At 39.6% G+C, this 16,553-nt stretch overlaps 1 protein-coding gene across 2 annotated transcripts; it reads left to right on the top strand.

The window, feature by feature from the left end:
• Positions 1-3,119: 3,119 nt before the first annotated feature.
• Positions 3,120-15,499, top strand: LOC116310448 (protein shisa-5-like). 2 transcript variants are annotated; one of them, XM_039612264.1, is made up of 6 exons: positions 3,120-3,603; positions 4,292-4,427; positions 5,102-5,268; positions 11,863-11,990; positions 12,027-12,243; positions 12,973-15,499. In XM_039612264.1, exons 1-6 carry the CDS (start codon positions 3,537-3,539, stop codon positions 13,146-13,148), a joined length of 891 nt encoding a protein of 296 aa, XP_039468198.1. In that variant the 5' UTR covers positions 3,120-3,536; the 3' UTR covers positions 13,149-15,499. The 2 variants fall into 2 exon arrangements, with proteins under 2 accessions (XP_039468198.1, XP_031583081.2); XM_031727221.2 differs by having other exon boundaries at positions 3,141-3,603; positions 11,863-12,243.
• Positions 15,500-16,553: the final 1,054 nt, after the last annotated feature.

Raw genomic sequence — 16,553 nt, 5'->3', positions numbered from 1 at the left:
AGATATAAATCTTCTCAGCTTTTAAGATTAGGATGACTTATTTTCTGTTTAGTAAAAACTGTGTTTTGTGCTGGATCAGGTGCTGGGGTGAGTTACTAAGTAGGGTAAGTGCTGGTGGATGGTGCGATTCAGTGGTTTACAGCAAAAAACAAAACAAAAAAGGAGGCGAGTCATTAAAGGTTAAAATGATTTGTTTGCTCTGGTTTTCATTATATGATACTAGGTCAGTTCTAAGGCAAAAAGCTTTTAATTGAAAGCAGTTATGAATAAAATCCAGTCTGATCCCTGAATTCTGGCAAACATGAGGCAAGTGATGATTTCAGCTGAACTATTCTAATTTTGATGAAACTGGGCTGCTATGAACTGAAACTGCATCAAGTATCAAATTGTCAGAGTTCAAATGTTATATTATCTCTGTTATACATGACCTCAGTGTGTGGGTCCAGTCATCATTTTGTGTTTTTATGTCAGCATCTTTAACCTGCTTTCTTACTTCTCTGATTTGTTCTCGCTGCTGAACAAATCAGAGAAGGCGGAGCTTGGTGTTTAACAGCTGGTGTCAGGGTCTATTTCTCCCTCACCTCGATCAGCACCGTCGTACTTATTTTATATTTCTGTTGCATTTAATGCTTCATTTAGGTTGAGTTGGGATTTAGCAGCACTACTGTTTTGGTTTTAACGTAGTTTACCTAGTTTACCAGAACTAGTTTCAGGGACAAGCCTGAATCAGACAGCCCATCATGTGTTTGGTTCATGCTCTTCTTCCTCTGTTTCTTTTAGCTGGGCTCTCATCTCTTTTTAGCTTGTTAAGGGCAGCAGCGTTGTGCCATCTTGTATGTTGGATTTCTTTAAACCATAAATTTAGGAACCATAACAATCTCTATTTGACCTTTAACCTCGGATTTGACCTGAAGGAAATCTGCAATGCCAGAAAATAAAGTTACATTTCTTTAAACCATTTAAAATATCCCACACAAAGTATTTTTCATATTCTACCACATGATTGATGCTTTTCCTCTTTTTGTGCCTTTTTTTTTTTACCTTTACTGTGACAAAAAAGTTAACAGACATCCATGCAGAGAAATGTGGCAAAGGGCACTGACACAGCAAAACAACACGGCAAGTAGAGCAGATTAACTTGGACTGAAGATCGTAGGGTTATGTACAGGAATACCTGTGTGTATGAGAAACAATATAGACTGAGAAGAGAAAAAAACACCATCCAGATTAATCAGATGTCACGGCCAGAGGCCAGTGTGGGAAACAGACTCTAAGGCAGGCAGCACTCGGAGACGCAGGGACCAAAAGTGACAAAGGTGAGAGGTGCTTAAAGTGCGTACCATAACCTAGAATAGCTCAAAGTTATCAAGGAATAATAATAATCAAGGAATGTGGCAGCTCCACCCGGGGGTGGAAACGCCGGTCCTGTGGGAAGGCCCAGCAGCACTCACCCGGACCATGACATCAGGTCAGTTAAACCACAGCGGTGAGTGGTATAAGAGATGTGATGATTGTGGTGGTTGCATTTCAGTACATTTCAGATACTATGTCGCTGTAAGAAAGACAAGACCCCCCCCCAAAAAAAACCTATCAGAATCACACTACCGTAAATATAATATCACTGCATAACAAAGTAAGCAATACATGGAAAAAAGGTTTTTATTTCAAATTTGAAAGAGTGTGGTATTTTTTAAACAACAAAAAGGACTGGTAGTCATAAGAACTAGTCAATCCTGTAACAACCCAATGAAATCGATGAGAAGGGAGGTGGTATAACAGAACCTTAAAAGAAAACAAAAAGAAAAAACCTCCCCATTATATAAAATCGATGTAAATGTAATTAAATAAAAAAAAAATTACATTTAATAAGTGATTTTGAAAACAAAACAAAGCAGAAAAAGCCAGTAGAGGTTCAGCAGGGTCAAAAACATTTTTATGTTATTAGGATTTTCCCTTTTCTCCCTTTGTTACCTCAGACCAGACAACAGAGAGCTGATACAGTGCTTCTGATTCAGCCACCCAGCCATGGGTAGATGTAACATGGTAGACTAATGTGCCTGTATTAATTCATCTCCATATTATTGTGTGAAGTTTCACTGGTTTGGGAGTGTGTGTGTGTGTGTCACATTTCTGGTAAGCCAATAGCCCTAATGGGGTTGGACTAATTAGAGGCAGGTGTAATTGATTGCACTGATACACTAGCCTACTTGTAGCCCACAGTACAAATACTGCTGTGTCGTTTTGTCTCTCTGTGCAGGTATGTAATGTGATGAAACCTGATATGTTTGGGATGGATGGGTTTTGTGCTATGAGTTATATAGTGAAAGTGTTATTTTGTCTCTCTGTGAAACTGGCACAGCTGGCTCTGGCCTTGGGACTGTTTTTGTTTTTTTTGACTTGATCCGCAAATGGGACACTGGACCGTTTTATCTTTTATTATTGAGTCAATAAATTACCTTTCAGAATTGTATTGACTGTCATCTTTTTTTCTCACAGCTGAGACGGTTGGTCAGACTTAGAATCTTTTTGTGTGTGTTACATAGATGCCAGATAAATGTGCTGTTGGGATACTCCCTCTAATATAACCTACCGGTGTTAAGTGTTGCTCTACATTCTCCAGAATGACTTCATTACATCTTCAAGTCTCTAAAATATTATGAAACATTTTCCTCGATAAACCCTGCTCTTAACTCAAAAGACAAAGACATCCATGCAGAAAAAATGTGGCAAAGATCACTGACATAACAAAACACAGCAGTGGCTTCCACGTGGTCTTTGATCGAGTCAATCGACTACTTTTCTGAAAAGAAATAATAAATGATCAAGCTCTGCATGTGTGTACAGCAAAGACAATATGAGCAACAATACAAAGTTTGAGAAACTTCTCACGCTCTCAATACCGTGTTTTCACTGTATTTATTTTTAAAGTTATGATTAAACAAAGAAATAAATGCACAATTTGCAGTGATCAACCAGTTCCGTTGAATTCGAGTCAATTTGTGACAGTTATTACTTAGAAATAAATTACACAAAAAACTCTTGTTTCCAGGCTTGTTGGAGCCCCTTCTGTCACTGGGGCTCTGGGTAATCAGCCCCAAATTAATTTAAATATTGTAAAATGTCACTAAATGAGCGCGAAATAAAAACAAAGCAAAAAACAAAACAAAAAAATTACTGATCAACTTCCGCCGCGGAGGTACTTCCTGTGGAGGTCTGCCATATTATCTGCAGCCGCTTTAAAAAACATCCGTTATCGTTAAGATCTTTTGTGTATTTATTGTAGTTTTCACGCTTCGTAAAACGTTTTTATACAGAACATCTACGGTCGTAGCCAAAAACCGCGTATAAAGACGTATTAATATGCTCACGGTTATAAACAGTCTGGCAGTGGGCTGGAACATGAACCGAGCGAGGCAGCTCCGGGAATAGACGAGCTTTGCCGCAGTCGCAGAGTCCATCACACCAGACCTCCTCCTCCTCCGGAGCTGTCGAAGATTCCCAGTTCCTTGACTGAATCCGGGAGTGTTGGAGTAGACATGGCGCCAGGCCTGTCCACTATTGTTGCGTTGGCTTTGTATGTGGTCCTGTCCCCTTGTGTTTCCGGTAAGTTTGACTGTTTTAATCTGTAAACGGTCGCTGTTCGCATTAACTGTCGAACTGCGTGTTGTCTCAGGCCGACACGCAGTCTGTGATGTTAGCGTCACATCGATATTAGACCGCTGTTTGGGCGATGTCACCGACGTTCGTCGTTAAAGTTACAGCTCGTGTTTTAAACCTTTTAAAAAGACTGAAACATTAGTTTGTTACACCCTCATTTTACTTGTTGAAAGCCATGTGCACGTTAATGGGGGTCTACGTGCAGCTGTTTTCTAACGTTTCAGCTCATAGTTACCATCCAGCATAATCTGGTCGCTCAAGCTGCCTGTTAATTAGGTACAGAGAAGGGTACACCTCGGTTCTAGTATAAGAAACATGTGAAAGATAATTTGGCAGCTTTGGAAACTGCATCATCCAAAGTACCCACAAAGTGGAAACAGCGGGGTTTTAAACTGAGGATAAATATGGGTGTGAAAACATCACCTCTCTGTACAGTGTCGTAGACTTCAACAGCACCCAGAGCTACAGCCTCTGAAATGAAACTGAAGGTGAATCAACGGTTTCCCAAAAGTCACCAAGTTGCAGTGCTGAAAAGTGAAATTTCTTAACTAATAATTACACTTATTGATTTATTTGAAATGATTTATTGATGATTGAGCTAACTTTTGCTGCCCCTCTTTCTGCTCTGTTACAGCAGGGGACGACTGCCTGGCCTACACTGGCCAAAGCTTCCAGAAATGCTCTTCAGAATATTGCTGCGGAGAATGCAATTACAGATATTGTTGTTCATATTATTATAGTCGTTTTAAAGAAGATGACCAAAAAAAGTGGTATGTTTTTCTCTTTCAATCTATTTTCGATGTTGGTTTCATTTTTTCCCCCTTTTCTCTGTGTAATTACAGCCAAGTGTGTATTGTAGGCCGTTAACAAAGAGGAAGTAAGGTTTTCCTGTGCACGACCACCAGCATAAAGCTGAAGTGTGAGTCAGCTACAGCTTGCACCGAGGCCTTCATTCATATTGTCTCTAAGATTAATAGACCATACTCCTCCACATGCCTGCTGTAGGACTGACAGGTTATCTGCTCTTTTTGAACCCACTGAACTACAGTGAATTCAGCTTCTTGTAAAAATATCTCCCAAAGCCCAGAAAAAGGGCCTTTTGTATGTTTTGTGCTGGTTTTTGGAAGGTGACACACCTGCAAACACAAACTCTAACTGAGGAAAGGGAGGCAGCACAGTGGTTCTACTTGAACTATAGTATCAGGAGTTGTTTTTGTTGTGTAGTGCTTTGAAGGTCTGAAAATTGTAACGTACTAGTAAATACATGATAGCCTTGTTAATTATTTCATCATACTTTGGGTTTGTGATTAATTCCAGTTTTAACAAGGTCCTAAAAGGGTTCAGTTTGACTTGGTGACTTGTAAATGTTTCCTTTTCCTGTTTTGTAGTAAGTTAATGTCATATAAAGACAATTTTTCATACTAATTTCTTTTTTCCTTTTCAGCTCCAACAATGTTGATAGCTTCAACAGTGCTAAATATGAGTATTATAGTCCCTCACCGTTACCCATGGTGGCTGGTATTGTGGGCTTCATCATCATTCTACTCATCTTCATCTGCTGCTGCGTCTGCCCCTGCTGTTGCCTGTACAACGTGTGCCGCAAACCACGCCGTAAGTATTACTAATTTTTTCTTTGATTGTTTAAGCCGAGAATGGACAATTTATTTTCCCAAGGGCCACAATAAGGGTCTAATTGTAGCACCTGCTCTTACCAGTAGCAGTTCATAAAGAGTTAATGTGCTGTATTGAGGTCAGCTCATTCAGATGGTGAATTGTAATGTAAAGCCCCTGCAGAAAGGTCAGTGCAGTTGAAAACAGCTGGCAGACACGTGGATGATCACTGTGTGATGATGAAATCTGCATCAGTCACACCAGGAAGATTCGGAGATCCAAAAAGTATAACGTGGGCCTTCGATAAAGATCTGAAGGCTGTTGTTTTGTGCAAGTTTGATCACTTTGCTATTTATAGAACATGTGAGGCTCTGAAAACACGCTGTGGTTTCATTCAGTGATATGTTAAACTTCAGAGGAGGCGCCTCATTTTGTCAACATTTAGTGTGTAAAAGATGAGATAAAACCCTATGAAAATGCCAGTTGTGTTTAGAATAGAATAGAATAGCTAGAATAGCTTTTTTTTTATTGTCACTGTTACAAGAACAGTGAAAGGCAGTTTGGCATCTCTCCGTGTGTGGAGTACACAATAGCGTAAGTATTTACACAATAACAGACAAATTTACATTTACACAAGAAAGATATGTACAAGTTATAGATACACCTGCAAACATACACGCACATACATACATATATGTATATATACATATATGCATCCGTACATGCATACACACACGTTTCCACATACACGCTTACATCTATATACATACACATACATGCCATCTAACTAGCAAGTGCATTGAGAGGTGCAGTGTGATCAGTGATATTGCACATTGAGTGTGTGTGGGGGGGGATGATATTGCACATTGAGTGGGGGGGTGCTGTTGGAACTATACTAAATAATGTTATAATAAATACAGTTTAAAGAGGTAAGGGTGTTGGTTGCATTGAAGTATAAACAGAAATATGATTTATAATTAATGTGTAATGTCCATGAGTGTTGGCAGTGCAGTTATCCTCCAGTCAGGGTGGAGGTAGGGCATGTTTGACAGCCTGTGGGTAAAAACTTCTGTTGAGTCTGTTTGTCTTCGACCTGATGGACCTGTAGCGTTTACCAGAGGGAAGGGGGGGAGTGAGTGTCCAGGGTGTGAGGGGTCTTTGATGATGATGCTGGCTTTCTGCTGAAGTCTGCCAGTATAGATGTCTCTGAGGGGGGTTAGTGAAGTGCCGATTGCCCGCTCTGCTGCCCTCACCACCTCCTGCAGTTTCCTCTTGTCCTCCGCAGTGCAGCAGTTGAACCAGAGTGTGCAGCAGTAAGTCAGAAGGCTCTCGATGGTGGAGCGGTAGAAGTTTACTAGCAGTCTTTGGGGTAATTGGGCCTGACGTAGTTTCCTGAGGAAGTACAGCCTTTGTTGTGCTTTCCCTACCTGGTGGGAGATGTTTGTGGACCAGGTAAGGTCGGCCGAGATGTGGACTCCGAGAAACTTGAAACTTTCTACCCTTTCTACCTCCTCCCCATCAATGTAGAGGGTAGAGTGGTCAGATCACTTTGTTCTTCTGAAGTCGATGCATTACACTTCCATTAGCAATGCTATCGACTTGTTTTTTTTCATTTTCTTTTTCTACTAAGTGTTGCTTTGGGTTTTCAGATTACTACTTCCTGGTACTTTTCTCAGTGAACACGTTGAACAAACTATAATTTGATGGATCTTTTTAATTAAGGATAAAGGTGATCTACTATTAGCATATATGGAAACTACTAAAAGAAAAGCCTGCTGATCAACTTTAACACATCACTCATCTGTGATAGCAGGGAGCGGCCGGGGGGCTTTAATCTCTCTCGACCTCACAACTCACAACAACACCAACATTGTAGTCATTCACGTATTTCATAAAAATAGCATTCTTGTTTATTTTTGCATTACAGTTTAATATTCCGTCTGTAACACAGACTCTTGGTAAATACTACGAGTCGATCAGAAGTTCAAATAAGTGTTAGATGAGTCTCGATTGGTCTGTTAGTCGTTGGGGAAATGAACTCCCGAGATGTTGCTTATCATCTAAAATAAATGTAAGTAACATAGCATTAGTCGTGTTGGACGGCTGGTGCTTTTAAACCTTTCTATCACCTTTATATCGAGGACCCATTAGCGTGAGTCATACTGTTGTGTATGCACATTTTCTCTGCAGACTCGGGGAACAAGCTTACACAAGTCACATACCTAAGTTCATCTACACCACATCCCAAACCTCATGTGGTCTCTGATTCAAGAAGTTTTTTCATGGCACTGGGAGAATCTTCTTAAGTTCAGGGGATTTCTGACACATTGAAATAATTGTTACTTATTGGCAATTATTGCACATGAAGTAACCACAACCTTTAGCGGTGACACTTCCTATTATTAATATGTAGACAGCTTGTAGGCCGGTGCTGCTGCATCTGCAACATGTTGCTGCACTTTTGTAGGTTGTCTGCTCTCGGCCAACAAGCAACACTTTTTAAAAAAACTGTCTGCTGTTGAGCTTTTCACCTACATAGACACGAATGTCTGCTTTTTTTGCCATGTGTTAAAGAAGCCAGACTCTTGGTTTCTAGTGAGTTGGAGGATTTGTCCGTGTAGTTTTTGAAGCAGATCATGAGGGGACTCATTTGAAGACTGTTGGCCCACCCACCACATGACTTTCATTACTGCAGAAGTTTAGCCTGACGTATAACACCACAACTGAGGCACAGAGCACCACCTGACCTAATGTTTCAGAATCACTACAGTATACAGAGGCTTTGTAAACCCTTCAGAGCTGTGAAGTTCCTCATTCTCACTTTGTGTTTCTCAGGTTTGTTGTACAAGTTTTGGCTTTTCAGTGATTCTCTTGGTGAGAGTTCACCCCTCAGGTCGATGACTCAGCATGTCATTAAAGATAATTGCTGTTTAGAGTTGGTGCCAAACTACGATGCTGCTTTATTTGTTTCTCTCCAGGGGTCACGTCTTTACTTGACTTTTGAATCTGCTTACTTTGAGTGCTTAAGTTTGAGTTTCTCACAAATGGAAACACCAGCTTTAAGTTGGTTAGAGCCACCTGCACAGGGTTTAACCACAACTCCAACGTTCGTAAGTCCTAAGTGTCTGCATATTTTCTTTCTTCTCTCAAATCTCAACAGACTACAGCCAGCAATTAAATGATGCTATTAAACCAACATTGGCATCATCACAACACTTTAGAGAGGATTGTGGTATATCTGGATGCATTCTCTGTTTATATTAGTGATCCCTCAATGGATCGTACTTTGACCCCTCTCCACGGGGTGACCTACTGCCTTGTTTTGCTGTTGGCACCGCTCTAAACGAGGCTACTGGATACACCAGATTGTCAGTGTGATCAACACATGTTTTGGGGAAATCCTCACATAGCAAAGCAAGAAAAACTTGTACTGTTAAAGACAGCGAGCTGTGATTGTAATAAAGTGTGATTTAGCAAATACCATTTTCCCAGTGTCGTGTTAACATAGCAAGGCTGTTTTAGTTGCTTAGTAATTCAGTGCAATACAGATTTATTATGATAACTACATAGGTTAAGTGTAGATGTTTTGTCCATGTTGGAACAAAGTGTGAATGAAAATGAAGGTAATAGCAGAACAAACACTGTCTGCATTGTACACATTTGTCATATTTAAAGATTTTTATTATTATTATTGTTAATTTTCAGTTTTTTCAGCTATATTTAGAATAATTAGGTTTTCTGTTTTTATTTCTTTTTTAAAAGTGGGGAAAAAACTTCACATGGCAAACTTATTGTGGACATTTTTTTTTGCCGAGGTATGAAGGTGCAGATGTATTACACATAATTCCTGCCTATTAACTAGTGGCCATAAACATCAGTATTGTCGGCCTGCCTAATCCTGAAACATTTATTCTTTTCTTTCCTATTTTTAGATCACAAATGATTTTTGTGATATCGTGAAGCTCTCTCTATCATATAAATAGTTGACCCAGGCTAACTACTACTTTGTCCTGTCTTTTATTACTTCCTCTTCACCTTCTTTGCTTTCTCTCATAAAGCAGCCTGTTTTTTTTTTTTTTTTTCTTTTGGATGGTTGTTTTTCCAAAGGCGTTTATGTATCTGCCATGCTCGATAACACAAAGCGTCTCCTCTCATAATAACAACGTCTGTGAGCTGTTAGCCATGTAGGGTGACATTTAACTGTGCACTGTAGCCAACGTCTGGTAAGGAGTGATAGTGACAGCTTATGGGCTCAGACTGCAGATAATAAAATGTTATTGATTTCTGAAAATAGTTCACACGTTTGGGCTACTGGCTGAATCGCTGCTTTCCGGTTTGTTCGCACAGTTGTTGACACATTTCCTCCTCGCTTCATTACATTGAATGTAAATTCCAGTTTATCCCTTTTCCTCCTGTTCCACCTTTTCCTCACAACAGACAAAGACCGCTGAAAGTAGTTCCTGAAAACTTCACTGTTTAGTCCAGAAAATGCAGATGAATATTTGACACATTTTAAACTAAACAGGTTAAATTTGGGACCGTTTTTTTTTTTTTTTTTTTTTTGAAAATATCCCACATCATCAGTCTTGTCCATTAAATATCTGCTGAATTGGCCTTTTTTCTACCCGTAACTCTACTTAATGTGCCTTATTTACTTTCCTCAAAAATAAATCAAAATCACAGGTTTAAATATACATCATGCTGTGGTTGCCCATGGTTTCTGGTGTTTCTCTTTTTATGCTTCTGCAGCTGAATCAGTGTAAAGGCACAGTCCTAGATGTGCAGATCTGCCTCAAAAGACATTTGGAGCAGACATTTGGATTCTTCTTTCCACTGTTAATATTCACGTCTATTTTAAAAAAAAAAAAAAAAAAAAAAGTCAACATCAGAAATCAAATTTAGTTAATATTCACGTGTCTAAGCCCTGCTATGCAAATATGTCTAATTAATAATCCTCTGAAATAAAGCTTAGTCTGGAGTCTGTGTTAACCAATGTTCTCAGTTCAAACCTATTCTTTAAACTTCTTTCCACTGTTAAGCATTTTGCATTTCTCAGTTAGTGCATTTAAAAAGAAAAAAAAGAGGAAAAAAAAAGAAAACCTTGACCGGTTATATTGCCAAGGATGCAACATCAGAAATCAAATTTAGTTAATATTCAAACAGTGTCTAAGCCCTGCATCTTGATCTTGATCCGCTTCCCTAAAAAGAATTCTCCTCAGTAGAGGAAAGCATCTGACCCCACACGTCCATATTTATGTTTACAGTGGTGTGCATTCACCATAATGAACGCTCTTCCCAGTTCTTTGCACCTCCTGTCAGCTTTGTCAGGCAGCTCGTTAATGTTTTGCTGTTAGTCGACAGTCTTCTGGCGGAGAGGCTAAAATGCAAGTGAGGAACGCAGTGTGGCTTCTTTGGCTGCCTCAGTTCCAGTTGTATGATGGGATCAAGTCCAGGAAGTCAGAGCTCCACACTGTGTGACTCATTGTTTCCATGACAACCACAGACTGGAAAGGGGGGGGAAGCAAGCCGTCCTACGTCATTTACAGGAAGTGGTCGTGAAGATGCTGAAGAACATCTTCGTTACACCCCCAGGTGTTTTTTTTTTTTTTTTTTTTTTTTTTTCCCCTCTTTCTTTCATTTTCACTGTGCTTACCCAGCGATGGGTTTACACTCTGAGTGTGACTACGACAGGGCTGTTTCTTTAACATTAAATGTACAGAGACTCAATCAAATATCATAACAAAGTGTAAATCTTCATTAGGTGAAGCTTGAGAGGATGATCAATGATGTTTACTTAAAACTGCACAATTTTCTTGTCTTTTCTCTGATTAATATTCAGTTTTCAGTCATTCTTTATAAGAATATTTTTCACACATTATGATACACATTGAAGACGTTTTGGATCCTGGCTGGTAATTATTTGGCTAAATGTATGTGTATTTTATCAGCTCTTGTCTTTTGTGTTTAAGCTGTAGTGTTGGAAGATCGTTTTGCAGGAATCGAAACTGTAAACTATTTTTGTTTTGTTTTTTTCTTGCCATGCTGTTCTTTTTACGACAGCTGGGTTTTTACAGTTGGTTAAATACAGAAGTTGCGGAATGAGTTACGTAGCTCTTGCCTCATATTTGTCCAAGGCAAGTTACTTTGCTCTGAACACATGTGTTTAACTTGGTGGCATGTTCCAAACAAGTTCATGACATTTGGATCTTTTTATTTGTGCTGTTGGTTGGTCTGTAATCCTCTGTGATCTCATATCCTCCTGGATACAAACTGAGTAGAAAGTACAAATACCTGACTCTACTGGAATCTCTTTTGAGATCGTTTCCCCCAATGTGTTAAAATCTTTCTGCACTTGCATTCATGAAAAAGCCAATGTGGATTTAGTACATATGTCTGGAGTTTCCTATCTGTGTAATAAACATTTATATAAGGGTTTATGAGGATGTCCTGTTTGGTAAGTGAAACTAGTTTGAAGTCTTTTTTTTTTTTTTTTTTCCACACCTGAATAATTCCTCCCATAGTTGTACTCCTACACTTCATGTAAAACACTCAAAGTTTTCTATATTTCTAATCTCTTTATTTGTTTACTTGCAGCTGTGATAGCGACCACTACCCACACCACAGTGGTCACCACCACTCCTCGGCGTTACCCCCAGCAACCAACTGCAGTACCTGGACAATCTCAGTCCTACCAGGGAGTGCCCTACCAGCCAGTACCAGTGCAGCCCGGCTATCCAGCTCAGTCTGGCTATCCAGCCCAGCCCGGCTATCCAGCCCAGCCCGGCTATCCAGCCCAGCCCGGCTATCCAGCCCAGCCCGGCTATCCAGCCCAGCCCGGTTATCCAGCCCAGCCCGGCTATCCAGCTCAGTCTGGCTATCCGGCTCAGCCTGGTTATCCAGCTCAGCCCATGCCCACATCACCCTACCATGGGCAACCATTCACACCGGGACCACCACCATCTTATCAGGAAGCAAGTAAGTGTGAATTTTCCTCAGTCCTGTAAATAACAAAACATTGTGTTGGTCTAGCTTTAAATAGGCTTTGAACACCAAAACAGTGTGTTTGAGGAAATGCTGATTGAAGCTTCTGACTTGGAAAAGGAGCTGCTCTGTCCAAAAATATCTAACAAAAACAAACAAACAAGCATACAGGCCAATACACAATATTTGTTGTGATTTTCACAATTTAAAAAAAAAAAAAAGCATAAAGAATGTTTAATCACAAAAATGAAGAAAATGCTAAAATCTTTATTATATCATCATAAATGTTCTAACTTTTTATGCAAATCAAAGATGTTTGAGCAGAAAGCCCCTGTTGATTTGCGATTGAATGACTCTAATTTAATTGTAGCCACTTATAAAATACAGGTTAGATGTTTAGTTTTTATTGTAGAAGAACATTTTGAGGGCGTAACTTTTTCAAACTGATCTGTACGAAACAAAGGTTTTAGGATAGAATTAAAGAGTTTTTTAAAGAAATGCACGACATTATTAACTATTGTGTTTCATAATATGTTTGCAGATTTAGCAACAATATTTTGCAATTTTGCAAAACAGCTGTAGTCGGATGTAGAGGTGGAAACTGCAGTTGTATAGACATGGGTCTTTTGAGGTTTTTCAAAAATGGGAAATGAAACGTTTAAGCTGCAGAGCTGAAGTTGTGGTTATGTTCATTCTCACGCCAACTTCACTTTTTGTTTCCAGCTGGCCCTGCCTGTCCTCCACAACCGATGCCTTACAGCCAGGCTGCGTTCACACCTGGCCAGCCGGCGTACCCGCTGAAGCCTCCAACCCAGCCGCAGCCCAGCGTTCCACCTGCCGGCGCAGACTTCGTAGCCCAGCCTCCATACAACCCAGATTTTGTTGCACCACCACCCTAGTCTGATAGTGGATGTTCGTGCTACAGCACTTGGCTGAAATGGAAGTTTGTTCTTTGAATCAAGAGGAGAAACTTCAGAGTAACTTGGTTCATTGTTGCCTATATTTGGGAATTTTAGGACGGTACTGATTCAGCAGTTCTGTTGAACAGTTACCAGGTGAAAATTATGTTTTTTATTTGCATTGCATGGGCATGCAATATGCATATTCATTTTTTGGGTCCATCTTTAGTTATTTTGAGAAATGAAACATGAGACCACTGTTTCTCACTGCTTTAAGTACTTTTTTTTTTCAGCCTTATTCCTCAGCGTATCCCTCTGGCCTTTACTATCCACCAGCCAAACTACCTGACCTCTACAGTGACTGCAGTCAAATTCAGTGGTTGATCTTAAGGTGTCTCAGTGTCTGTAGCCATTTTCCCACTGCCCTCTGGCAGCTGTTTGCAGGTCGATGAAGTGCTTTGATCCTTTATTCCCTGTATTTTCCTGGTATCGCCTTTTAAATAATGTTACATGGGAACAAATTGAAAGTGTGCAGCATTTATCACTGGAGGGTTTATACCTTAAAATGATTTGTGTTATGTGAGTTGACCAGAAGTGTTTCCTGAGCACACAAATTCCACGTAGTTCCAAGTGTTCAGCACACACTCCAGTTCCAATTCAGCAAAACAGGCCTCGCACACAGGGATGGTTTGCTTTACATTTTGAAGTTTACGTACACAGACTTAGCATTAAGGTCTTTTTTTCCCCGTCATTACTCAGGTTTTATTTGCCCGTCCTACAACCATATTTCCAACCGGGCTGGGATGCTGTGTAAACTGCAGAAAAATGCTGAATGCTAGCTGTAACGTGTGCGCTAAACATTGTACCAAACATTGTACCAAACATTCAGATGGTATCTGTCCCTTAAATTGTGATTGGTCAGACAGGAGTGTTTTCCACAGCCCATCTTAAATGAGCACAGGCACAGAAAATCAGAAAATCCTGGAATAAGATAAACTCTATATTTATATAGAGTTCAGCAGTGTTGTCGAGCCCATGCAGCATTTTCCAGCATAAAACTGATATTTAATTTGTCCTTTTATGTAAAGAGTTTTGTTTTTGTGATATTAGGTAAAATACACTGTCTCGAGATGGCTATCGTGATTTGCTGCTCTTAAGAAATTTTACGTTGACAAATTTTTAAAACTATTTGCTTGCACGGTCTTTTAAAGAGTGCTGGACCGCACTCCATTTCCAGCTCTAAACCTAAGTCTTCTAAATCTTGCTAATGCTCTTTTTGAATCCAATCATTTGTTATTGCCAGTTAGCTGCAAGATGTTCCAGCAGGTGTCTTTGAATTTACTCATGAAGTTGTATGTAGCATCCCAACTTTGTTGTAAACGGGTTTGCACATCTAACTGAGCTGAAATGCGCTGGCAGCTTCTGGTTACTTTACCAAAGGAGATTCTTTTCTTTTCAGTTAAGCAAACAATAACATGACCAGCGCATGTTAAACACAAGAAACACTTGTGCCTTCCAGCCACATTACCTGCAGAAGCATGCATGTAATTCCAAATCATTTAAAATATCTTTTTCTACTTATTATGGAGTCTGTTTGCTTTATGTCACCATAAAAGCTTGAATGATGCACAATATTCAGCAGTGTGCTGTTTCATAAGTAGTGCCATCAAACCTTCTTTCCAATGTTGTCACAACATTAACAGTTTCTTTAGTATTGTTTAACATGTTCTCCGTGGGTGTATGATCATGTGTTGATTGTGGAAAAAGAGCCATCACTTCTGCTTTCTGCTGGCTGAAATTACTTGAAGTGACCTTTTTTTCTTGTGACTCAGCTGATTCTGGAAAAGTACAGTTACAATTCATGTGACGTCTAGACCTTGACCTTCTCTGACAATGTATCATCCTCCTTTATTTAGACTTTGGCTTAAGTCGAAGAACTCGGCAGCAAACTTTACATTTCGGTGTGCGTCAGTCACACCTCTGCAGTGGCCTTTGGGATCTACTCATGTCCCTGAATGTAAGGGATGCAGTGTCACGTGTTTCTGGTTTTGTTTGTTACATCAGCTGGCGAATAGAAAAACACTTGTGTTGGCTTTCCTTTTTGTGCTTATATTTGTGTTCTTCCTGTGGTTTCTGTTCTCTGGCCAGTGTTGACTATTTTATTGATGCGTGTGTGGATTACAGTAGATTGTTTTCAGAGATTTATTCTTGCTCCAGTTCCCCCTTTTCCTTTAAAATGTAATAATTCTACTTTAAGAGTGTATGTTGGACTTTCTTTGTGTGTTAATGTCATATTTTGTGAAACAGACCTTATTGTAAAATTCAATAAAGTTTATTTTTTCTTTTCTTCAGTTGCTGGTTGTTTAATTTTCAGTGTGGTGAATTTGTGTTAATATATTATTGACAGCTATGAAATGGGCGACAGACTCAAATGAAAGAAAATGAAGTGACATGTTGGTGAATATGTTTTAAAAATTATAAAATAAAATACAAGTTAGTTTGGGGAGTGAAAATAATGACTACACTAATATTTGTTTAATGTGTAATTTCAAAAGACTTCATATAATGGCATCTAGTCTAATTAATACGGGGTTATTGTTTAGTCTGTATTATTTTATTATCTATATTAATATTTCCAGGGGGTTATTTAACATATGTAAATAGGAAGGTTTCCATGTAGTTTGTTACAAATAGAGCTCAGCATCAACCAGCTTGTTTAAGGGCTCCAGTTCTGACGTGAGCCTCCCATTCATTCTTTCCATGGACTTTTCAGTGTAATGTTTCCCACTGATTTTGGTCCATATTGATATGACATCATCACACGGTTGCCACAATGATGCAACTTTGCTGCTCCATTGGAAACAGATCAGGGCCCGTATCCCTAAAGAATCTTTGTGCAAAAAGTGGCTCCTAGCGGCCAAATTCTAAGAAAATTCTCAGAGTCATGACGTTTTCTTAGAATTTCCCCTAAAAGTGACACAATAATCCCAGTTAATATAAAAGCTATTCCTCAAGATTCCTAGCACTTAAAAGGGCTCCTAAGGCGAGATCTGCTAAGAGCAGGGAAGAGGACTTTTAGTGGCTTAGGAGTTCCCCTAAGCAGCTGCACAAAATGGCCAACAGAAGAGGCAGGAGAGATACCTTTATGTTTGTTCACCAACTGGGCCAGCAACAAACCTTGCTCCTCAGTCCAGTTCGGCTTATGCAGTCCTTTTTTCTCCATTTTCTGTGTTTGTAGGATATTTGTTAACAAGCCTTTATAAATAGACCAGCCAGCAATCACAGACATTGATAAAAGCTGAGCCGTGTTACCCTCATTAAGACCACACTGGACTTGTAACGCTGTGATTTCTACTTCATTAGGGACAGCCCTTGAGATAGGCCATCTTGTTTTCAATGCGGTCC

Source organism: Oreochromis aureus, linkage group 5 (genome assembly GCF_013358895.1).
Source record: "Oreochromis aureus strain Israel breed Guangdong linkage group 5, ZZ_aureus, whole genome shotgun sequence".
Taxonomy (NCBI): domain Eukaryota; kingdom Metazoa; phylum Chordata; class Actinopteri; order Cichliformes; family Cichlidae; genus Oreochromis; species Oreochromis aureus.
This window is presented reverse-complemented; position numbering and strand designations above follow the sequence as displayed.